The sequence below is a fragment of the Carlito syrichta genome, unplaced genomic scaffold, assembly GCF_000164805.1.
Source record: "Carlito syrichta isolate Samal-C Ts95f unplaced genomic scaffold, Tarsius_syrichta-2.0.1 Scaffold103356, whole genome shotgun sequence".
NCBI classification, from domain to species: Eukaryota; Metazoa; Chordata; class Mammalia; order Primates; family Tarsiidae; genus Carlito; species Carlito syrichta.
In genome coordinates this window covers 93,099-119,343 of record NW_007047452.1, presented here as the reverse complement: position 1 = coordinate 119,343, position 26,245 = coordinate 93,099, and the positions used below count along the sequence as shown (strand labels likewise).

The window sequence follows — 26,245 nt, the reverse complement described above, 5'->3', positions numbered from 1 at the left end:
TTCCATTCTTTTATATTAAGTATCTCCCTTCCCTTCAAACACAATTTAAAGCATAATTCCATACTGGAAGTTGGAATGGAGAGGAAAGGAAGAGCGATTATGCTCTACTTTCACTGCACTACACTAAGAAGTAAGCAGCTTCACTTCCGTGAGGGGAAGAAGGACACTTCAAGTCCGTCAGAGTTGGTTTGACACCAGATACAAACCATGTCTCTATCATTTACTCACTGTGTGATCCTGTTTCCTTATTTATGCAATGGGGCTAACACCTACACTGCAGGGTGCTATGTATAAAGTGCCGAATATAGGCCTTGGCTTATGGAAAATATGCTAGAATTGGTAAATATTGTTTGTTTCAAGATATATTAATTCCCTTCACCTCCCAAGTTCTCAATAAGAGACGTGGATCCCCCATTTATTTCTCAACAACATTTGGAAGTTGCATGTGAGTAGCCAGTCCTCAACAAGCACAGCAAGGAGCAAATCCTGAATGGCTGCTGGCTGGCTTTCCCTGGCACCCTGGCTGGAAATCACTAGACTAGACTATTGGGGGTCATGCGGTCCATCTAGATCCAACAGATCTTTTCCCTAAGTCAAGACATACATTCAGACTATATAAGGTCAACTGCATCATTCAGAGCACCATGCCTTCTGTTTTTGAAGGACACTTGGGAAACTAATGAAGGTACCTACTACCATAGACATGTTGCTGGGGATTATTAGTCATGACATCTTTATGTGTCCATTATGTGAAGATGTTTGTATGAAGTTTCTTTTAGACTTAAGTGCTCCTTTTGAGAAATGATTCTATTTTTTTCTTACAGGGTACTGAGAACAACTAACTATATGCTGCTTCCTTTTTACCTTTGGCTTCCAAGAACCACACAGCCAGACTCTGGGTGGGGTTCTAGAGTCTGCATATATACCAAGTATTTTCTTCCTCCTGGCCTTAACATTCTTTCCAATTAATATTTTTGTTGACCCTGACTTTTTACTTTATTAATTTCCTATAAGCTGAAGCAAATTCTTTGTGTAATGAATGGAGAATAAACTTACAAACTCTTGATTTGAACTAAAATTTACACAGAACATTCCAACATACATTTACATTACTTAAAAGTACAGATGAGCCGGGCTCGGTGGCTCAGCCTGTAATCCTGTGCCTTTGGGAGGCTGAGGTGAGTGGATTGCCTGAGCCTTGGGTTCGAGACCCGCCTGGGTAGCGAGACCTCATCTCTACAATAAATCAAAAAATCAGCTGGGCGTGGTAGTGCATGCCTGTGATTCCGGCTACTCGGAAGGCTAAGGCGGAAGAATCGCCGGAGCCCAGCAGGTCGAGGCTGCGGTGGCTGGGAGTGGCCACTGCACTCCAGTCTGGGCGGCAGAGTAAGACTCCAACTCAAAAAAAAAAAAAAAAAAGTACAGATGACTAAATCTCAACCTACTAACAAGAGAATTTATAACATTGTTACTTTGATTACCTAACCAATATGCCTCATTAAAAAAATCCCTCTTTCCATTAATTTTTCAACCATTAAAATTATCAGAAGCCTAAAGAGAAAGACCCTTCATAATAGTTCTTCATTAGTGTAATTAAAAAATTACAGTGTAATATGAGCCTCTGTCCCACAAATCAGACATTTACTTACTTGTCAGATCATCTAATAATTGGCATCTCAAATCAAAATACTCCATACACTGAGATAACAGCCTAAAAAAGAAAGGTTTCAGTTACTAAAAAGAGATTGATTTGAAAATAAAAAGTATTTTCCTTGTAAGGAGTTCATATAACAACAAGCAAGATCTTTTTCCTAAACATAAAGCAACTTTTCTATTAATTCAAATTCTGTACATAAGCCAAAGCACATTGATGATTTTACTAATGCAGATACATTATAGGAATAACAGTGTAAAGAGAGAGAAACACTAAATCTGTCACATTTTAAAAGAACATATGCACTGACTTGCATACATAATATGCTGGTTACATTCATTCATTGAAATATCAACCAAGCCGGGCTCAGTGGCTCAGCCTGTAATCCCAGCACTTTGGGAGGCCTAGGCAAGTGAACAAGCGCGCAGGTGAGACCAGCCGGGGTAACTCGGCGAGACCTCGTCTCTACAATAAATAAAAAATTAGAGCCAGGCTCGGAGGCTCAGCCTGTAATCCCGCGCCTTTGGGAGGCTGAGGTGAGTGGATTTCCTGAGCCCGCAGATTCGAGAACCCCCTGGGCAGGTAAGACCTCATCTCTACCATAAATAAAAAACATTAGCTGGGCGTGGTAGCATGTGCAAGTAGTTACAGATACTTGGAAGGCTGAGGTGGAAGGATCACCGGAGCCCAGCAGGTCTAGGCTGCGGTGGCCGGGAGCGGCCACTGCACTCCAGTCTGGGCGACAGTGAGACTCCAACTCAAAAAAAAAAAAAAAAAATTAGTAGGGCATGGTGGTGGTTGCCTATAGTTCTAGCTACTTGAAAGGCTGGGTGGAAGGATCACCTGAGCCCAGCAGGTCGAGGCTGCGGTGTCTGTGAGCGTGCATGCCACTGCACTCCAGCCTGGGTGACAGAATGAGACTCCAACTCAAAAAAAAAAAAGGAAGTATCAACCAATAACTACTGAGAACCTACCAAATGCCTGGCACCATTTTAGGGGAACAATGAACAAAAAACCAAGGGAGACAGACAACAAATTAAAAATATACACATATGTCAAGTGATGATAAGCACTAAGAAGAAAAATAAAGCAGAGGGAGAGGAGAAAGGGAAACTATTTTATGGAGGATAATCAAAGAGGCTTTTTTTGCAATTATGTAGTTAACAGGCACAGGTTTTAGAATCAGACGAACACTGGTTTTAATACTGGCTCCACTACTTATAGCTGGGTGTCCCATGGAAAACTTATTTCACTTTTAACTCTCAGTTTTCTAATTTCTAAAATGCTTACTACAGTATTAGAAATAAAAGCGCATACACAAACATAAAAGACTCAAGCATAAACTAATGATGAGAATATATAATACACCAAGAATCATGGTTATAAAAAAATGAAGATAATGAAACTGTCAAACTCATTAGGCCATTCTGAGTAGTAAAAGATAAATGCATATAAAGAATTTAGCATGTTGTGTGGTACATGACTAGCCCACGATAACCACTATTAATCATCACCATTACTATTAAGGGACAGTATGTACCAAACTTGGGCATTAAAGAAAGTCATGAGACACAATTTTCAAAATTATGCAAACACATCATTAAAAATTCAATTTTATGTGAGATTAAATAACTATATTCAACACATTTTTAAAAGAGATTTTTTTTTTGAGAGTCTGTGTCAACAATCTCATCTAACGTTTTCTGCTTCTTTCCTAACGCTTAGAAGGATTTAATATTAAATCAAACTCGCAAAATGGTTTAAACAATGCAACTAAAGAACTATTGGTCTTTCAAATTAAAAGATAATCTGTTTAGGAAAATTTTAACTAGGAAAAGTTGGAATTCTAAAGTAAAAAGTATACAAGGACACACAAAAAAAGAAATTTCTACAGCTTTAATTTAGATGTTAACTGAGGGAAATCATTCTCTGAAATCTGATTTTATACCATTAATGAATTATTTTTCATTACGAGAAACATACAGCCAATGTCTAATTCAGCTTAAATCTTTATGGTAAACTGTAACATAATTTTAAGCTTTGGCAAAATTTTTAACATTTATAAGTCACCTACAATGATCTTATCTCAGAAACCAAAATTCTAACTTCTTCCTTATTTAGACATTTAGAATGTTAAAACAGACGGTTAAATGCTTCAAAATAATATTTACATAGAGACTTAGATATGGTGGGCCAGAAATCTCCACATATTAGAAAGTCCACTCAAAAAAAAGGAAAGTGCATGAGAACATAAAAAATGTTGATACACACATTTAATCCTGTAATAAAGACTTGCAAACAACAGATAAAATTATACCTCTATTCAAGAGAGCTGTGTAGATTATACATCTTATATCTAGAAAACACAGATATTAAAAAAGTCAAGCATGGATCAAAGAAATCACAAGGAAAATTAGATATCCTGAGACATGAGATTTATCCCGATGGGGCTTTCCTGTAGCCTACACATCACGGGAAACGCCTCACAGACTAACCGTGGTTTTGCTTCACTCACAGAACTATTTGTTAGACCTGTAAGAAGGAACTACAAGACAGGTGAAGACAAAAAAAAATCCTGAGACAAATGAAAACAAAACTATATTTCCAAAATTGTGCAATGCATTAAAGAAGTACTTTCCAAAAGATATTTATAGCTATAAATGTTTATATTAAACAATAAGAAAGATATCAAGTCAACAACCTAACTTTATACCTAAGGAACTAGGAAAAAAAGAACAAACTAAACTTAAAGTCAGCAGAAGAAAGAAAATAAAGAGTAGGGTGGGAATAAGTAAAACAGAGAATAGAAAGAAATAAAACCGAAAGCAAAGTTGGTTCTTTGACAAGATCAATAAAATTGACAAAACTTTAGCTAGATTTACTAAGAAAAAAAGAGTGAGAAGGTTCAAATTACTAAACCCAAAAATGAAAGTGGGTATATTACTACCAATTTTACAGAAATAAAAAAGGATATAAAAGAGTACTATAAGCAACTGCATGCCAACAAATTGAATAACCAAGATGAAACGGACAAATTCCTAGAAACACAAAACCAAAACCTACCAAGACTGAATCAGAAAGAAACAAAAAAGCTGAATAAACCTATTCAGCAAGGAGATAGAATCTCTTTATAAAGGAAAACCTTGGACCGCTGATGAATTCCATCAAAGACTCCGCTGATGAATTCCATCAAATACTTAGAGAATAGTTAACACCAATTCTTCGTCAAACTCTTCCTAAAAATATTGAAAAGGATGTAACACTTCCTAACCCATTTTATGAGGCCAGCATTACCCTAATACCAAAGCCAGACAAAGATACCACAGGAAAACTACAGACCAATATCCCTGATAAATGCTGATGCAAAAATCCTCAACACAACACTAGCAAACCAAATTCAGCAGTACCTTTAAAGGATTACATGCCATGAACGAGCAGGACTGACTCCTGGAATATACGTATGTCCAAACATGAAAATCAATGTAATACCACATTAACAGAAAGAAGGGGGAAAAAATTACACGATCATCTCAATCAAGGCAGAAAAGGCATTTGACAAAAATTAATCCACTTTCATGATTAAAGACACTCAACAAACTACAAACAGAAGCAAACTACCTCAACATAATAAAGGCCACATGAAAAACGCACAGCTAACATACCAGAAGCTTTTATCTTAAAAGCAGGTACAAGGATGCTTGCTTTTACCACTTCTATTCAACACAGTATTGAAGGTTCTAGCCAGAGCAATAAAAAGCTATAAAAAGCATACAAGTTGAAAAGGGAAGCCAGGCTTGGTGGATCAGGTTGTAATACTGCGCCTTGGGAGGCTGAGGTGAGTGGATTGCCTGAGCCCATGGGTTCGAGACCTGCCTGGGCAACTTGGTGAGACCTCATATCTACAATAAATCAAAAGATTAGCTGGGCCTGGTAGCGCACGCCTGTAATTCCAGCTACTTGGAAGGCTGAGGCGGAAGGATCACTGGAGCCCAGCAGGTCGAGGCTGCGGTGGCCGGGAGTGGCCATTGCACTCCAATCTGGGCGACGGAGTGAGACTCCAACTCAAAAAAAAAAAAAAAAAGAAAGAAAAGGGAGAAGTACAATTACTTGTTTGCAGAGGACATGATATTATATAAAAAACACTTAAGTGTCCATAAAAGAAACTGTCAGAACTCATAGATGAATTCAGCAAAGTTGCAGAACACAAAATCAACACACAAAAATCAGTTGCATTTCTTACACTAACAATGAACACTCTGAAAAAGAAACCAAGAAAACAATCCCATTTACAATAGCATCAGAAAGAATACATAGCAATCAATTAAACCAAAGAAAAAAAAGACTTGTACAGTGAAAACTATAAACATTGTTGAAAGAAATTAAAGTTGACATAGAAAAATGAAAAAATACCCAGTGTTCATGGATTAGAAGACTAAATTTTGTTAAAAAGTCACTACTATCCAAAGTCTTCTACAGATTCAACAAAATCCCTATTGTCCCAACAAAAATTACAAAAAATAGAAAAACTTATTCTAAAATTCAGATGGAATCTTAAGGGACCCCCAAGTAACCAAATCAATCTGGAAAAAGAAGAACTAAGTTAGAGAACTCACATCTTCTGATTTCAAACTTATTACAATGTTACAGTAATCAAAACAGTATTGTACTGACATAAAGACAGACATATAGACCAATGGAACAGAAATAAATAACTAAAAAATATGGTCATGATTTTCAACAAGGGTACCATAACCATTTAATGGGGAAAAGGATAGCATTGTTTTAAATGGTTCTGGAAAAACTGGATACTGACATGAAAAAGAATGAAGCTGGGCCTTACCTTATACCATATGCAAAACTTAACTCAGAATGGATCAAACACCTAAGAGCTAAAACCATAAAATACCTAGAAAACAGGAGAAAAGCTTCGGGACATGGGATTTGGCTATATTTTTCTGGATATGACAGCAAAGGCACAGGCAACAAAAGAAAAAATACATAAAAAGAACTTTATCAAAATAAAAAACTTCTGTGGATCTCAGGACATTATCAAGAAAGTGAAAAGACGATCCACAGAATGGGAGAAAATATCTGCACATCAAATATCTGATAAAAGATTAATATCTAGGACATATAAAGAATTCAACAACAAAATAATCCAATTTTTTAAGTGGGCAAAGGTCTTAAAATACATATTTCTCCAAGAAGATATACAAATGACCAGTAAGTACATGACAGGATGCTCAATATTACTAATCATTATGGGCACAAAGTGAAACCACAATGATATATAAATTCACACCTATGAGGACAGCTACTATCAAAAAACAAAACAAACAACAATAACAAAACCCCAGAAAATAACAAGTGTTGGCTAAGACGTGGAGAAATCAGAACCTCTGTGCATGCTAGCGGGAAAGTAAAATGGTACAGCCACCGTGGAAAAAAGTACAGCGGATCCTCAAAAAAATCTAAAAATTAACATATGACCCAGCAATGCCACTTCTGAGTAAATACCCAAAATAATCGATAGCAAGGTCTCACAAAGATATTTATACACCCATATTCATAGCAGCGTTCACAAAAGCCAAAAGGTAGAAACAACTCAAATGTCCATCTACAGATGAATGGACAAGAAAATATGGTAGATATATACAGTGATCTTTTTTTTTTTTTTTTTTGAGTTGGAGTCTCACTCTGACACCCAGACTGGAGTGCAGTGGTTGCTCCCGGCCACTGCAGCCTCAACCTGCTGGGCTCTGGCGATCCTTCTGCCTTAGCCTTCCAAGTAGCCGGAATTACAGGCATGCGCTACCACGCCCGGCTAATTTTTTACTTATTGTAGAGATGAGGTCTCAACAAGTTGCCCAGGCAGGTCTCGAACCCGTAGGCTCAGGCAATCCACTCACCTCAGCCTCCCAAGGCACGGGATTACAGGCTGAGCCACCAAGCCCGGCTTACAGTGATCTATTATTCAGCTTTAAAATGGAAGGATATTCTGACACACACTATGATATAGATGAACCTTGAGGACATCCTGCTAAACCATATACGTGGTACCTAAAGTAGTCAAATCCATAGAGACCGAAAGTAGAATGGTGGTTGCCAGGGGATTACAGGAGTTATTGTTCAATGGGTACAAGGTTTCAGTTTGGGATGACAAAAAGTTTTGGAAGTGAATGTTGGTGATGCTGCACAACAATGTGTATGCAATTCCAATAAATTATACAATTCAAAAATGGTTAAAATGACAAATTTTATGTTATGTATACATTATAATAAAAAAGTTAGCAAATTTAAAGATAAAAATTATCTACATTTGTCTCTGAACTGTCTCTATATTCTTTGTCCATTTTGCAATTTGGCTGTTGGTCTTTTGCTTAATAATTTATAATGGTTTTATATATATATAAACTCAAAAGTAGCTTGTTGTCTATCACATATGTTATAGATCTATTTTCCCAGTTTGTTGATTGACTTTTGACTTCAAGGCATTTTCCTACATAGGAAATTTTAATTTTCATGAAGTCAAAATCATTAGTCTTTTATTTAATGATTTCTTCATGGGCATTGTGTTTCAGTTTAGAATGTTGGAAATGTTCTGGAAATGGTTGTATACCAGTGTGAATATACTAAATGACACTGTACACTTAAAAATATTTAAAATGGTAAATTTTGTTATACATATTTTTACCACATTAAAAAAAAAGTTCACATTTAGATGCTTACATGTTAGGGGTTGGGAGAAGCCCCAACAGCTCTTCCCCTCCAGGGTTCTAACTTATAAAGCAGACACAAGGAAAACAGATATTGATTTCACAAACCTCTATGGCACCCTCATAAGCCTCACAGCAGGGGCTGTCTGTCTGGTAAAGCTGAGTTGGAAAAAGTGGCAAAAACCTGAAGTCAGTGTGAGAACTCCTACCTCCTATCTGGTGACTAGATCGAGAAACACAGGCATGCAGGCTAGCCTGATGAGATAAGACGGGGCAGACAGAACAGACTTGCCTAAGTTAACCCATGAGTCTGGACCCCAAGCCCTCTGACATGTTCAGGCATACATATAAAATCAAGAAAGAAGGGTAGGAGGATGCCCCAGCCACCTACAGACATGGAGCTATGAAACACCTGAGCTGAAAAAGTGATGCACAAAGACTAGGATCAGTATGACCTTTGTACAGTGACCTGGCTCTCACCAACCAGGTGAGCTCCTTTCTCTCTGTGGGGGGTGAACCAGATGGGGTAAAGTGGGAATAGGGGACGATGGAGGAGAAGAAAGCCTGGTAGTGTTTCTTCTAATTCTCCTATCCTAAATGGGGAGAAAAACACAAAGGCCCTCTCTTTCAGTGTCCAAATGTTAGAAGAAGAAAGGAGACATTCTTTTGTCATCTCAATAATGTACTGTGGACTCTAAGGAAGCAATATACAAATGATTGTTTATCCTTTCTCTCTGCATAACGTGAACTTTTTCACTTTTATTACATACCTCTGATTGACTCCTCTCATAATACTAGTGGGGGACCAGAGAGGCAACTGAGCTGTGAGAATGACACCTAGAAGAAACTGATTTGGCTTCTGTACATCTGGATGAGCTGAAGTGTCTGTCTGACTAAGAGTGTACAGTTGATCACAGGCAACCCGGCGAATCTGAAATTCATAATTAGAAGCAAGAACATATATCAATCAACATGTAGAGACTGCTTAAAAAGTGACTTTCTTCCAAAGTCTACACTATTTATTCACACAAGTTATTAATGAATAAACTAAGGCTAATTAAAAATAAATGGTTTGAGAGCTGATTTCCCAAGTTATTCTACTATTCTACTCTAATAAGTTTTATTACTTAATGCTAAAGAGAATAAGAAAAAAACTCCAAGTGTTTAAAAAGTGAATTTTCACCATCATATAAAAAATTCGTAATTATAAAATCTCATGAAAGTTTATGGCTTGAAGTTGGTCCTTCCTGATTCTAACACATTGATGCTTAATACTAACTGCTCTTACAAGCTATGAATGTTGAACTATGTATAACAATGGCTGTAACATTCTGTTATATTATAAACAAGCAGTCTTCCTCCTTTTGGCATCAGGTACCGGTTTTGTGGAAGACAATTTTTTCATGGATAGGAGAGGGGTATGTGCAATCAAACCTCACTGCTAACTTTAATCTGTATCTGCAGCCGCCCCCCAGCGCTAGCATCACTGCCTCAGATCATCAGGCATTAGATTCTCATAAGAAGCACGCCGCCTAGATCCTTTGTATGTGCAGTTCACAATAGGGGTCACGCTTCTATGAGAATCTAATGCTGTTGCTGATCTGACAGGAGGCGGAGTCAAGCAGTAATGTGAGCAATGGGGAGCAGCTATAAACACAGAGGAAGCTTTGCTTGCTCACCCACTGCTTACTTCCTGCTGTGTGGCCTGATTCCTAACGGGCCATGGACTGGTATCGGGGGCTAGGAACTTCTGTTATAAGCAAACGTAAATTAATGATTAATATTTGTCTTATAACTTTAGGTAAAATATGGAGGAGGTAATGGAGGAGAGGACAGTATAGTCTAAATGGTTTCTTTTCTGTCATGGTCTGCAGCCCCTTTTTATGACTCCCTGAGAGGACTAGAAGCCACCTCTTCTAGATTCCCATGATGTCACAGGTATCTAAGCGAGTCCACAACCCGATAGGAACAGTTTTTTTATAAGTAACATAAAAAATCCTTACCTCAGCACTTGGTGATCCCAGCAGAATATCGATGATAAAATCAGCCACACAAGGCAAATTGTAGAAAGATGCTAATAAGAATAAGAAGTTAGGTAATGCAGCTGCAAATTTTTAAAAAATTTTGATTAATTTCTTAAGCTCAACGTAAGCAGAAATTTGTTTCTTTCTCTACATGGACTCAGAACTCAGGACCTTCTACGACTGTTTCTACATCTGTCCATTTACCCATACAATTCTCAGGTGCTTAAGAGAAGAAACCATGTCTTAGTCATTTTTGTGTCTGATATTTTAGTGCAATGCCTCGCACATACCAGTTTCAGAATAAATATATCTTGCCTTGATAAACTATCAATCCTTGTGAACTATAAAATGTAGTTTAAAATAAACTTACAAATAATAAAAGGTAAAAGCTGGGAAGGAAGTTATAAATTTTTCATCTTGATTTGAAAATATTTCTAAATTAAACAATTCTAGGAAAGCAATCTAAATCAAACAGCAAAGAGCAGGGGTTCCATGTGTCGGTATACTTTTTAAAAGTAAAGTTGCTAAGACTTCATATCTGAATGTTTACTTGTTGAGGGCCTACTACACATCAGGCAGTGTTTGGGTGCTGGAGATTCAGCAGGGAACAAAACAGACAAATCTCTCTCCTCATGAAGCTTATAATCTAGTTGGGGAGGGAATGATAACAATAAACGAGTAGATTATATTGTATGTTATAAAGTATAAATGACAGAGAGAGAAATAAGGTAAGGGGTTTGCGTAGTGATGGGGCAGGGGGAGAGTTATAATTTTTAAATAAAGGTGGTCAGGAAATGTTGCACAAGCAAAGACTTATAGGAGATGAGGGAGACAGCCATGAGGAGAGATGGGAAAGAGCATACTGGAGAGAAAAAAGCCAGTGCAAGTGCCTTGAGGTAGGAATGTGTGTTGGGGAACAGGAGGCAGCCAGGGTAGCTGAAGCACAGTGAGTAAAGGGGAGTGCAGAAGAAGGTGGAAGCACAGAATCATCAGGAGGGTGGTTTGTGTCAGCCTAGAAGGTCTTAACAAGGATTTGGCTTTTACTCTGAGAGAACTAAGAAGCCACTGGAAGGTTTTGAAAGAAGAGTGACACAACTTGACCTACAGTTTAGAAGGTTCATGCTAGTAACTGAGTGGCGAATAAACTGCAAAGGTGGAAGCAGGAAGGTGAGTTGGGGCACTACTGCTATAATCCCACCAAGAAGCAATGCAAGATCAGAGGGTACTAACAGGAGGGGTAGAATCTTGACAGAGTTTGAAGGAGGATATGCTGATAGATTAGAAGAAGTGTATGAGAAGAAGATATCAAGGATTTTGGTGAGGGCAAAGTGGGAGAATGAAACTGCCTTTAACTAAGTTGAGAAAACTCTCAGGTGATGCCAACAAGATTAGAAGTTCAGATCTGAAAATGGGGAGTTTGGGATGTTTGTCCGATCTCCAAGTGGAGAGGTCAGAAGAGCTGTCCAAACTACAGATCCAAATGTAGGTATTGTCAGCATACAGATGGCATTTAAGGCTGTGAAATTGGATGAGATCGCCAGGAGAACAAACGTACAGAAGAGATGATGAGAGACTGAGCTCTGTCTGGGGTGCATTCATGGTGAAGAAAGATTAGTAACAGCCCCAGTTTGCCAAAGCCAACAATAAAGATAAAAGGGTAAATTCTAAGTTTCACAATTTTTAATAATGAAGTCATTATCAGGGATTGATATATAACTCTAATTCTATAATTTATGAACTAGTAAATCTGGGTTGTTTCAATTCCTCGACTAGACAGTAAACTCCTAAAGTGCAGACATAAACTCCTAAAGTGCCCTGATGATACCCACTGTAGAACCTTGTATACAGAAGGTGCTCAATAAACCCTTCTTCAGAATGAACTACTCCAGCATTATTATCACCTATTCCACATACCAACTTTTCCCTCTTTTTAAATTTTTATTAATAGGACCTTATCTGTAAATGAGTCTCAACAGACACCTGGTCATTCCCTAAACGAGATTAATCACAAACAAGCCTCCTGCATACCCAGTTGCTGGCTCCGAAGCTGTAGGCACGTAACAAGAAGAGACAAAGCCTCTCCAGCAATCAGGGAGTCTTTGGTGGATACAGACTGTTGTCGAACACAGATTCCCGCATGCAGAGCTACTGGTTCTCCTTCACTTCCTGAGCTGCAATTGCTTCCTGAAAATAGACAAGCAGAAGTTTACTGTGGACCCTACAGCCATTTTGCTATGTTCCAGAATCCTCCAAATTCTTCAAAACACCAAATACTTCAAGAAAGCACTGTGGTTTCTTTAAGAAACAGAGACTTAATCGCTGTACTTGAAAAACCCTGTGAGTTTTGTCTTTAAAACACACTTGCAGGCACTCAAAATATGTTCATAAGGCAAAATTAATTCTAGGTGACAAAAGTAAAAATAGTGCAGTTTTGGAGGCATGAAGGATCTTTCCTAGGAGATTAGAAATGTTCTATATCTTGTAACTTGATCTAGATGGCTGACATACATAAAAAAATCCTAAAAATCCACTATACTTAACTTTCTTGTCTGCCCTTTACTGTATGTATGTCATAATTTTTACAGTTTATTAGTCAGGTCTATCTAAACCATAGATTGAACAGAAAAACCAAACAAAGATGGGAAATAAAACTATTATTAAAAAGCCTGATGGAAAATAACCTGCCACACCAAGAAAAGAGGTGCTTTCAAGGTTGTAATTCTAGATGAATTTGTATCACAGCCACAATTATTGGCTTCATGACACTTTTACACTTGGCTAAGTTAAAATTACTTGATTTGGTTTCCCTACTTATTATTTGGTGTGTTTATAAACGCTTTTCTGCTTAAGTGAAATATGACATACATACAGCAATGTGCCCAAGCACTAAGCACATAGCTTGAGGAATTTTTACTCATGCTCAAAAGCAAGAGGAGAGGCTCTCTCCCTTTTGTGACTCTGACTGACCTACACATAGATGACTCTTATAGTTATTTCTTGCCCAATGTTCTAATTACTGTCCCTTTTAAAACAGTACCTGAGGTGGGGCGGGAGGTGGGATTGGCAGTAGTGGGAAACTGCCTGGGGAAGCGGGGGGCACACCTCATCAGCAAGGGAACATGCACAATGAATATCTGTATACCTAATCCGGAATTGTACCCCACAATTTTAAAATAAAAAATTTAAAGGTGAAAAAAATAAAATAAAATAAACAGTACCTGAACTACTGAGTCTGTTTCGAATTCCAGCAGGAAACAGAGAATTGCTTTCTTTAATTGGTTGGCTACTCCCAACAAGGTCAAGTCGTCCTGCAGCTGCAGCCCATGACAATCTCATGAAACAAGCCACAGTAGAAGTGAAATCACTTACTTCCATTGTCTGAAAGAGTGTTAGGACAAAAGGCAGTACTTAAACACATCCCACTGACCTCTACTACTTTCTTACTGGTCTCAGTTTTGTGCGTCACCTTTCCTTCCAAGATCACCTAGAAGGACAGCCTTTTCACTGTCACCATATTATTCATGGATTTGCAATAGCTCTCTGTTATCTATAAAACAGCCTGATCTCCATGCTGTCACTTCAAACCACGCTTGATAATTTTTACTTTTCCCCTTTCCCACATGCTACATTTTGGTCCATGTACCTCATGACCTCCTACAAGCTCTAGTTCTGTCTCTGACTTTCTACATGCTCTCCCTTTTGCTTGAATGCTCTCTCCAACTCTCTCAGTACTTATCTCGACATATCTAATCCCTACCTATTTATTCTTCAAGGTCTAGCTCAAATGCCTAAAAACATACATGATAGCCACAGGTGAAGGAAGTTATTCCGTTTACTTTGAAGGCCCATAGAACATTTGCTTTGTTGTTTTATAACACTTGATACTTTCTACCTAGAATTATGGTTATTTCTGCACTAGTGGTCTCCTTCCTACCTAAATTTCTTTTTTATTTATCATTTATATTACCCATTTGTAAAATTAACTTATAAAATATTAGATCTCTAGTATTTACATTCATCAATCTCACACCTGTTGAGATGGTTAATTTTATATGTCAATTTGGCTGGATCACAGTGCTCAAATGTCTGGTCAAACATTATTCTGGATGTTTCTAAACCCTAGGTTTCTTAAATTTCTGGTGTTTCTAACCCCTAAATTTCTTAAAGGCAATATTCATGTCTTAGTCATTTTTAGATCTGCATAGCCCCTCTCCCAGACAGCACCTTCTAAATAGGAAGTACTTAGTAAGTATGTCTTGAAAACACAAATCACTTACTTGTATTGCAACTCGAGCAGCAGGGATGATTTCCTCAACCCTAATAGAAGACCTGTCAGACACTGATAACTGTCGGTAGGAAGACTTTTCTGGGGTACCACATAAGGACATCTGTCTGCTTGTCTGCCGGCTGACATTCCGGAATGGGCGAGAAGAAAGTGCTTCTATGCCATCTTTAGTGAGGTCTTCATCTAATGATGTGGGCATTGTTTGTCCAACAAGTAAAAATCTTAAAAAGAAAAGTTAGACTTACTCCAGGTCCATTTCATACTACTTAAAACTATATGGTTTGGGAAGAAAAAGTCAAATATTGTCTTGTAAGACTAATGCAATATGTTTACTTACCTTGCAAGTTGCAGACAGATGGAATATACACCCTGTCTTGTTTCATAGTCTACTTCTGTTGGGATGGAATCCCTCTGCATGACATTCACAACCAAACTTCATAGGAAGAAAAAGAAAAAAAAGATAGGATATTAAAGTCTTCTATTTCTTTCACAGGAAATTTCCTGTAAGGACAGTAATGTAATTGACCATAAATGTTATACTTATAGTTTCTATAAGATTATTTCATATAAATACGTATTTTTATCATAATGATTTCCTATGATACCTATAACTCTCCTGATCCATTTAGAATTAGACTACTGGCCTAGCTAAAAACGTATCCAAGTCAGAGTGTTCAGGGAGACCCCTTTCTCAGTGAATGGTTTGAATTCACTGAATAATTGCAACTTTGGTACCAGCAGAACTATCAATTCAAAAATATATCCAGAATCTTTGTATTCAATCAAGCTTGTTTTTCATATCCATCATACCCTATATTACTGCAAAAGTTTCCTTACTGTTCTCCCAGCTTCTACTCTTGACTCTCCACCCTCCAAACCTATTCTCAAAAGATCAACCAGAGTGATCCTTTTATTTATTTTTTATTTTTCCCCACCCCCCCAGAGTGACCCTGTTAAAATGTAAGTCAGATGATGACACTCTGCACAAAATCCTTCAATGGCTTCCTACTTCCTACACAGAAAAACAGCAGAGTCTCACAATAGCCTAGGAGATCTCCTGGTGTCCCTAATCTCATGTCCCAGTACTATGCCTCGTTTACTCTGCCCCAACCATACGGCCTCATGTGGTCTCTGCAGGTACCAGGTAGATCCCCATGCAAGAGATATTCACTGGCTGTTCGTCTGGAAAGTTTTCACTAGGTCTCGTTCCTTCATTTCCTTCAGGTCTTTGTTAAATGCCACCCTAGCAGTGAAGCTTTTCCTGATCACCCTACTGAAAACCACAACCCTCTCCGTTCTAGCTTCCTTCTTCTGTTTTTCTCTACAGCTCTCATCAGCATCTGAAATATACTTCTACTTTTTTGTTTAGTGCTTGTCTCACCCTGTAAACTGTAAGCTTTAGGAGGATGTGGATTTTGGTCTAATCTATTCACTACTGTTAGAACAGTGTCTGGTAAACAAATTAACTGACAGACACAAAAAAACCAAAAGTTAAATGCCTATATTATCACAGCCCGGTCAATGGCTGAGTAATCTGAAAGGAGTTTTTAGTAAGACCACTAAAGTGTTAGGCAAAGAATAAAACTATACATGTGTAGCAGACCTTCCAGAGTGCTTGGGAATCCTTTTCACCCTGATTTCCCCATTCCACATGCTCTTTATTTCCTCAAGGACCTCACTCAACCACCCTTTCCTGCCAGACATGAGTTCCTTCAACAATCCTTTGCTCAAGCTTCGAGTCAGTCTCCACTCCTTCCTTACTCAGAGGAGAGGGCATGTCTACCTCTTTCTAAAGAAAATCTCCTTTCAACTGCAATACAATTGAGCCCCATCAATGATCCTTTTTTGTTATCCTTATTCTTTTCTCTTTACTTGGCCCCTTTTAGTTAGCCTAAAAAGAGACTCAAGTCTTCTATAAGTTAAAACCCGAACAGAAAAGCCAGCTCATTCTTCCCCTCAATCTACTGTCACCTCTTTTTTCTCACTCATCTGAAACAGATTTCTAAGTACTGATTCAACCTTCCTGCCTTACACATGCCACTCAACTCCCTGACAGCTGGATTATGCCCTAAGGTTTTATTCACACACTCCCAGACCTCGAATGCCATTTTCCACTCTCCGTGTAAGCAGTGCATGCAAGCCATCCACTTCACATGACTTAGGGACCTCCTCCGCAATTAGATTTTTTATCTTGCCTCCCTCTGTTTCCTCCATCTCCCTCTGTGTTTATTTCCCATATTCACCCACTATCCCAAGCTAGGAATCGGAGACATTTATCAATGTCCTTACCCTCCCAAGGAGTTGTGAAGACTTGCCTATCTTCCCCCATAATTTCATTCTGCCATTGCCCTATCATTCTCCTTGGGACACTGTTGCAGTTCTCAGTTCTTCTCCCTCCCTCCAGTCTCTCCCACTTCCACTCCCCTTCTCCACTGCTGCCAGAATAACTGTCCAGGTAATTCTTGGCTGAGAAACTGCCTGTTTTTCCATGGACTACAGATGACGTTCGAATTCTTCTCTGTGACCTTTCTTTACACACTTCTCTCCATCCTTTCCTTTAACTTCACCAGGCAACTGTAGTTTCCAAGACAGACGATGCATCTTCATGAGTTCGTGCATCCTTCCCTCTATCCCTAGCTGAGCATGCCCCTTCCCTCCGTAGTTACCCAGGGGATTTCTACGAATCTACCAATTCCTAGCTCAAATGTCACTTTCTGTGAAGTATTTCCTAACATATGACCCCAAGCAAATTTAACCAATTTAACCACTACTTTCCTGCTCCTCCTCCCCTCAAGTACTTTTTATATCCCTCTGTTTTAATACTCGAAACTGCTTGTTATTCTTTGTTAAACCATGAGCCTCTCAAGCCCAGGGATAATATCTAATTTATCTTTGCATCCCCAGCACTGATGCCTTGCATAATAAGGATTTACAGGTTTCATATTCACCTTATTTCAAACTGATACAAGACTCAAAAGAAACAGATACAGCCTCCTCACCTCTCCTTTTCTTGACAATCTCCCCTACTACCAGAGGGGAAAAGACATGCTTATAAAATGAATTAAAATATGATAAAGGAAAGAAACATCATTCCTTATTATAACTCTCATAATACTTCATGTAATACCTTGTAGGAATAAACAAGGCAATGCAGGAGAAACTAAAATGACTATATTTGTTTTCTGCAACTCATAAAACATTACACTGAAACTAACCTCAAACCTCCTGCTTTGAGGAAGTTCTCACAGAAGGATTTGGCACAGTTCCTTGCCATATCATCATCAGCTGTTGGCATGAGTTTGGAACTTAGAACCTAGGAAACAGATACGTGATATTAATCAGACCGATATTTTCAGCAGAAGTTACTTCTTTACTAAGTAGAACATTTAGATGACTTGAGTGAGACTCTCCTTACATGTTGCATGTAACTTCTCCCCAGAAGTATATGGAGGCTCATGTTTCACAATCAAAATAATTACATTTTCCATATTCTATTTACCAAAAGGCAAAAAATGATTCTGTTCTAAAGGAAGCTGGCATGTCCTTCTTCTCATTAAATTGGCAAACATGAACGTCTCAGGGCCTCAGGCTTAGATAAAAACAGATAACTTGATGGGACATGCTAAATATGATCTGAAAAAATTATATAAACCAAAGTTTTATAAAACAGCCTACATATTGAAAATGCTAGATTAGGCTGGGCATGGTGGCTCATGCCTGTAATCCCAGCACTTTGGGAGATGAAGGAGGGAGGACTGCTTGAGTCGAAGAGTGGAAGACCAGCCTAGGCAGCATAGTGAGACCTCATCTCTGCAAAAAATAAAAATAAAAATAAGCCAGGTGTGGTGGTGAATGCCTATAGTCCTAGCTACTCAAAAGGTTGAGGCAGAAGAATCGCCTGAGCCCAGGAGAACGAGGCTGTAGTGAGCCATGATTGTGCCACTGTACTCCAGCATGGTCAACAGAGTGAGAGCCTGACTCAAAAAAAGAAAGAAAGAAAAAAGCTAGATGAGTTCCGCTGTGATAATTCTAACTCAAGCATCTATAGTGCACTTAGCAGATATATTTCACTTTGTAGACGGGGAAACTGAGACCTGAGAGATTAAGTGATCTCTTGTCAAAGATCATGTTTAGAATTCAAACCCAATGCCGGGCTCAGTGGCTCAGCCTGTAATCCCGTGTCTTTGGGAGGCTGAGGTGAGTGGATTGCCTGAGCCCGTGGGTTCGAGACACGCCTGGGCAGCGAGACCTCATCTCTACAATAAATCAAAAAATCAGCCGGGCATGGTAGTACGCACCAGTAATTCCAGCTACTTGGAAGGCTGAGGCGGAAGGATCGCCAGAGCCCAGCAGGTCGAGGCTGCGGTGGCCAGGAGCGGCCACTGCACTCCAGTCTGGGCAAGAGTGAGACTTCAACTCACAAAAAAAAAAAAAAAAAAAAAAAGAATTCAAACCCAGATGTGTCTCATCTAATACTGATGCCCTTGTATGACACTGAAATATTTACCTAAGTAAGAGTTCATAATTTCATACAAATAATCACACTAAACAGGGCACAGTGGCTCATGCCTGTAATCCCAGCACTTTGGGAGGCAGAGGAGAGAGGACTGCCTGGGCCCAGGGGTTCGAGATCAGCCTGGGCAACTTGGCAAGACCTCATCTCTTCAATAAATCAAAAAATTAGCCAGGCATGGTGGCACACGCCTGTAGTTCCAGCTACTTGGAAGGCTGAGATGGAAGGATCACCTGAGCCCAGCAGGTTGAGGCTGCAGGAGCTGTGAGCATGCCACTGCACTCCAGCCTAGGTGGCAGAGTGAGACTCCAACTCAAAAAAAAAAAAAAAAAATATATGCCTTTTTTGAGAAACTCACTCAAAATCAAGTAAGAAGTTTGGCAGCAGTTGCAAGATGCAAATTCTACAAGCTTAAATTGATCAAAAGTTTCTAAGAAATTTTCTGTTTTGGAATATTACATAGTTTTTTAAATGCCCACATTAAATAAGGACGTGCTTTATTTTAAAAAATATTTGCTAAATATTTTTTCCTTTTGAACCCAATATATCTTTTCACAAGAATGATTACATTAAGACAAATATGAGATGCTATCCCTCACCTTGAACATCAAGCAACAGGTAGAGTAGGAAAATGAATGAATATAATTATACACTACAAATTAAATTGCCAGATGAGATAAAACTTGGAAAAAATGCAGGTACCCTCTTAACAGTTATGAACTTTGTGTACTCAAAATACATGATTTAATAACTAAGGTTGCTTAGGCACTGATATGGATTCTTTAGCAAATATCAGCCTGGATATAACTTCCTAGGACAAAGTAAAATTATTCAGGGCTTTATCTTCTTCAGACCAAAAGTAGCACAAGGGTCTGATCTATCGCTCTCCAAGAGCAGAACTGTTTTCATTTGGTCACCTTCCCACAGTGCCATGTTTATGCTCTGGTCTCCAGACTTACTAAATTCAGCCCCTATGTGTCTTACTCATAAGACCCCAGAATAAATATCTTGTCTTTTCAACTCTGACCCCCACAATGACTTGTAGACAGTAAACAATAAGCAAATGTCTCCTGAATGAAATCCATTTGTTTAAAGTTACTTTGAATGAGGTAATTACAATAGACTGAATGTCTGCCACCTCGGCCCCCCAAATTCATATTCTGAGAAGATGCCATCTATGAACCAAGAAGTCAGCCTACACCAGACACCAAATCTGCCACTGCCTGGCCTTCAACTTGGGCTCCCCAGCCTCCAGAACTGTGAGAAACAAATTTTGTCTATGGTAAGTTGTTATAGCAGCCCAAGTAGACTAAGTTAGTAATAAAAATCATCTCTTGCTCTAATTCTTCCAGTAACTTTTTTCCCCTTGAAATACTATTGGGCCGGGCTCGGTGTCTCAGCCTGTAATCCTGCGCTTTGGGAGGCCTGAGCCCACGGGTTCGTGACCTGCCTGGGCAACTTGGCGAGATCTCATCTCCACAATAAAAAAAGAAAAAGAAATAGCCAGGTGTGGTAGCGCGCGCCTGTAGTTCCAGCTACTTGGAAGGCTGAGGCAGAAGGACTGCCGGAGCCCAGCAGGTCGAGGCTGCGCGGTGGCCGGGAGCATGTCACTACACTCCAGTCCAGAGTGAGACTCCAAAAAAAAAAAGAAAAGAAAAGAAAAGAAATACTATTAACATGTCTCTTGATAAATTCCTCATAAAGCTTCATTAACATCAAAAAATTATAATGGCTTTATCAAGAAGGCTGAGGATTAATAATTCATATTATTCAGTCTACTAAAACTTCTAGAGAAAGATAAGTGAACAGTTGTTTTTTTTTTTTTCCTGGAATCAGAGTCTCACTATGTCACCCAGGCTAGAGTGCAGTAGCACAATCACGGCACGCTGTAGCCTCAACCTCCCGGGCTCAGGTCATCCTTCTCCCTCAGCCCCCTAAGTAGCTGGGCACATACCACCACACCTGACTAATTCATTTTTATTTTTGGTTTTTTTTGAGTCGAAGTCTCACTCTGTTGCCCAGACTGGAGTGCAGTGGCCGCTCCTGGCCACCGCAGCCTCGACCTGCTGGGCTCCGAAGATCCTTCTGCTTCAGCCTTCCAAGTAACTGGAACTACAGGCGCGTGCTACCACGCCCGGCTGATTTTTGATTTATTATAGAGATGAGGTCTTGCCAAGTTGCCCAGGCGGATCTCGAACCTGCGGGCTCAGGCAATCCACTCACCTCAGCCTCCCAAGGCACGGGATTACAGGCTGAGCCACCGAGCCCGGCTTTATTTGTTTTATAGAGATGAAGTCTCATTATGTTGCCCAGGCTGGTCTCAAACTCCTGCATTCAAGCAATTCTCTTGCTCTGGGCCCCTAAACTTCTGGGATTACAGGTGTGAGCCACTGTGACCAGCCTAGGACACATGTTTAACACATAAGGTTTCCTAATTATTTATTTAGATGTCATTTTGCAAGTGCAACAATATATATAGGTATAAATGGGGAAAAAAATAATCAAGCATTCTCAATGGCAAAAAGTTTCAATTTATATTCTTTTAAAAACTAATTTTTTAAAGGTTCATTTCACAAAAACAGAAACTTATTTACTTATTTCTGCAATCTGAAAGCATGAATCTGTAAACTCAAACAGAGCTGGCAAAATGAAATAAAAAGAAATGCGGTTTCTCACTTCTAAGTTGTAAAGCACTCTGAAGGTGGACATTCCGGGAGCGAAAGAGCGAAACAGACTTTCTAAAATGGAGCTGGCGCTTGGCTGATGCTGCTGCTTTGAGGACAGGGATGGAGACTTGGAAGACTGAGAACTCGATTCAGACAGCAATGTTTTCTACGTTTAAAAGAGCAAAAAAAGAAATACATGTTTCAAAAGCATAAGTTCAAGAGAAACAGATCTCAGTATATTTCCTAATGTTCTTTTCCTCCTTAACATAAGCCATACCAATGACTGAAAATTAACTTTATAAAACTCCATCTCTCTGTAACTATTAACAAAACACCAAACTTCTTCATATAAATTCTAAGTGTTTAATAATATTCAAATACTGTATGATTCTAAGCACCACTAAGTAAGGCCGTTTAAATTTGTTTCTGTGTTTAAAATGTGTGTGTGTTTTTTTTTCTGAGTAGGAATCTCACTCTGTTGCCCAGGCTGGCGTGCAGTGGCACACTCATGGCCACCACAGCCTCGACCTGCTGGGCTCAGGTGATCCTTCTACCTCAGCCTTCCAAGTAGCTGGAACCACAAGTATGTACCAGCACACCTGGCTAATTTTTTTTTGTTTATTGTAGAGATGAGGTCTTGCCAAGTTGCCCAGGCTGGTCTCAAATCCCTGGGCTCAGGTAATCCTCTTGACTCAGACTCCCAAAGTGCTGAGATTATAAGTATGAGCCACCACACCTGGCCAAAATGTGTACTTCTACATACTGATAATGAAATTATAAGATTGTTGAAGTAGTAGTCTTGTAAAGTTTTCTTAAGCCAATACTAGTGATGCGTTTTATAATTATCTTAGTCCACTTCTCACTCAAATTAATATATAAGCCATAAATGACATTATTGGGCTGATCTAAATTTCCATCACTAAAATATAAAATTCAAAATTCAGAACAAGTTCTAACAACTTTTTCTAAATTAATTTAGTCCGAGAACGTAATTAAACAACATTATAGATAAAACACAATTTCGTTTTAAGTTTTTAAATTTTAAAGATGTGGAGTACAATTCAGGGATAGATATACAAATGTTCATTATGCAGGTACCCTTATTGATGAGGTGTGCCCTCCCCCATTCCCTGGCAGTTTCCCAATATAAAATAAAAACCTCTCAAGGAAGAACATTTTAATAAACACAATGAACTTTAAATATCAACTGAAAAAATTAAATAATAATCCATTCATAAAAGCAGCTCAGACACAGTAAGATTCAGAGAGGCATAGTGACAAAAGAAAAACACCACAGCTGAATCAGAGCTCAAGCCTGATCTGGGACAAATAACTCCATCTATTTGGGCTTTGGTTTCTTAATATATAACATGGGGGCTGAGGGGTAGTGATAAAAGTTCTAAAACTTGATGTCATTATTCACTCTATATAGATACTTTAAAAGTCAACATGAAGTTCTGATTTCCATTTATGGCAAAAGTATTTTTCAAAAGAAGAAGAAATGTTAAGAGAAGGATGATATCACATGGCCTTGATGTGATTTCAGGTTGTATTTTCACTGGATCTTGATATAAAATTCCCAAGCCAGTTAAATAACTACTGAAGATACTCTTACCTTTCTTCCTAAAGAATCAAGTTGATCAAGGGCTTCCTGAATGGCTGGATCGGTGGGTATCAAGAGCAGAAGCTTTCGGACTCGCAGAGTTATCCTGAAATTTTTCAAATATAAATTTTTTTCACATAAGCCACAGTCTAATAACAAAGTCATTTAGTATGGGATGTAAAGTAAAAAGTGTTTCAAGTGAAAAGTTACTTGGCTCCTAACCATAGCTTTCTGTTAACCATAATCAACATTTACACTTACCTTGGCTCCTCGAGATTGGCGAGCTGGTAAAGCATGTCAAACACGTTACATACAAGAGCCATAACAACTCCAGGGAGGGACTTCTCCTGAAGGAAAAAAGCAGAACATAAATTCAAATTCACAAAATAATTTTTCCCTTTCTAATCAAACTTACAAACAATAAAAATACTAGTTCTGAAAGGCTGGCCACTACAAAGCTTAAGGGAAGCATGGTGCTCATCTGCATTGAAGACCACCACATGGGAACATTCTAGAGTGAAGGATCACTACTTTCTAGTGTGTATTACCTGGTCTCCCTTCTGGTCACTGGCTAGTGAAGGGGTAAGGCACCAAAAGGCAGGCAGAGAGAGGCAAAACAAAGGGCATGTGTAATTAACACAATGGAGACCCAGCACTATTGAAAGCTAATCAGAGCTTATCTGGAGTGGACAGGGTAATGAGTGATTTGAAAGCAAAATTAAAGTAGTATATTTATGTGTATACATGCACATGCAACACAAAGATAAATGTAAGTGGAGAAAAAGAAGTTACCTTGCTTTTTCCCCTAAAGATCAGAACAGACAGAATGTAGAAGAGATTCAGCTATGACTTAAGTACTATTTTTTGGTTTATAGGGACTGAGAAATGAAACCCCAATATATAATGCATTTATATGTGGGAAGATATTTAATAAATTCAGGATAACTATGAGATAATTTTTAAATGTTAAACTTGAAGATCGATGTACATTGTTTTGGTTGTTAAGTGCCATACTACTACTCTGAATGGGATTTCTTTCTTAAATTCTTGTCATATATGAAATATAGATATTTTAAAAACTCCACAATACTAATACAAGCAGAGCATCTCTAACCCAAAAATCCAAAATCTGAAACTTTTTGAAAACTGACATGATACCACAAGTGAAAAATTCCACACCTGATCTCATGTGACACGTTGCAGTAAAAATGCAGTCAAGACTTTGCTGCATGCACAAAATTATTAAAAATGTATAAAATTACCTTCAGTCTAAAAATATATATATATAACGTGCATATGAAACACAGATAAATTCATTGTTTAGACTTGGGTCCCATCCCCAAGATATCTCATATATATGCAAATATTACAAAATCCCAGGGGATACTCAACTTGTACTAAACTGCAGGAGTTCTTTGATATCTATAGTAAGGTAATGCTTTACATTAAAAAGACTCACTCATACAAAGACCTTAAATTAAAGGAGCATATATGATAACCACGAAAAAAAAATCTCTACATGTCTTTCAAAAATGCTGCTTTTATTAGTTTGCTTTCTAGTCTACAAAAGCCTAAAGTCTTACTCAACTTTGCACCCCTGGAGGCGAGCTCAGTCCTGACATACAGAAGTTATAAAATAAATAAAATGACTGATTGACTCATGAAGTCATTCAAATACTGATTGAGCACCTATTGTGTTCCAGGTACTGTTTTAGGTGTTGAGGATGCAGCAGAAAACAAAACAGACAAAAATCTGCTTTCATGAAGCTAACATTTTATTGATGGAGGAGATAAACAAAATAAATAAAATACACAGTATGTTAAAGAAAAAATAAATTAGGGAAGGGAAATGAGAAGAAGCGCAGGGGAAGGAAAGGGGTTAAAAATCTAGACGGGACTTCAAAGAAGACTCACTGAGAAGGTAACATGACTAAAAGCTGAAGTACGTGAGAGTGGGCCACCTGGTACTGGGCAGAGCATTCCAGGCCCAGGAAGAGCAAATGCACAGGCCCTGTATGTGAGGACCAATGAGCAGGCTGGTGCAGACGGAGGGAGGGTTGCAGGAGAGAACCTCAGAGAGGCTGCAGAGGAACACACATCAGGCAGGCCCTGAAGGTTCCAGTACAGACTCTGGCTTTCAGCCTGAGTGAAATGGAAGACACTGGAGCACTTGAGCCAAGGAGTGGCACAACCTGACTTACGTTTAGTAGGATCGTGGGCTCTCAGTTTTCTGCAGAGAAGAGCCTGAACTGGTGTAAGAGCAGGTGCTGTGAAACCAGTTAGGGTACTACTGAAATGCTAAAGGTGAGGGATGATAGTTGAATGACAGACTAGTGTGGAAGCTGTGGAGGCAGAGAAAAGTGGTTGGATTCTGGATGTAAAGGTGAAGTCAAGGATCTGCTGATGAATATGGGTGTGAAAGATAGGACTCAAGGATTTTGGCATGATCTAAGAGAAGACTGAAGATGCTATTCTCTGAGCTACAGCAAGGAAGATGAAGTTTGTCTGGGTGGGGGTGAGATGGTGGTGAGGGGGATATCAGGAGCTCAGTTTGGGATAAATTAGGATTGGGGTGTCTAATAAGCATTCAAGAGAAGATGTTGAGTAAGTAGATGAATCAACTATCTGAACTTCAGGCTGAACATGAAAATTGGGGAATTAACAATGTACACATGATATGTGAAACTTTGAGACTGGACAAGACTACTAAGGAAATGAATGTGGACAGAGGAGAGATCCAAGGACTGGACCAGGGAGATGTAGAGAAACCAGTAAAGGAGACAA

General features: G+C 38.8%; 1 protein-coding gene across 1 annotated transcript in view; it reads right to left on the bottom strand.

Moving 5' to 3' along the window:
- The window catches only part of USP24 (ubiquitin specific peptidase 24), a 116,347-nt gene that overhangs the window by 43,442 nt on the left and 46,660 nt on the right, over nucleotides 1-26,245 (bottom strand). Inside the window, exons 28-38 of the mRNA XM_021716013.1 lie at nucleotides 23,723-23,808; nucleotides 23,474-23,567; nucleotides 21,869-22,024; nucleotides 17,895-17,992; nucleotides 15,017-15,112; nucleotides 14,672-14,900; nucleotides 13,613-13,772; nucleotides 12,423-12,578; nucleotides 10,374-10,444; nucleotides 9,141-9,301; nucleotides 1,650-1,711 (exon numbers count right to left, since the gene is read on the bottom strand). Coding sequence (XP_021571688.1) covers nucleotides 1,650-1,711; nucleotides 9,141-9,301; nucleotides 10,374-10,444; nucleotides 12,423-12,578; nucleotides 13,613-13,772; nucleotides 14,672-14,900; nucleotides 15,017-15,112; nucleotides 17,895-17,992; nucleotides 21,869-22,024; nucleotides 23,474-23,567; nucleotides 23,723-23,808 — 1,369 coding nt within the window. The remainder of the gene's footprint in view (nucleotides 1-1,649; nucleotides 1,712-9,140; nucleotides 9,302-10,373; nucleotides 10,445-12,422; nucleotides 12,579-13,612; nucleotides 13,773-14,671; nucleotides 14,901-15,016; nucleotides 15,113-17,894; nucleotides 17,993-21,868; nucleotides 22,025-23,473; nucleotides 23,568-23,722; nucleotides 23,809-26,245) is intronic.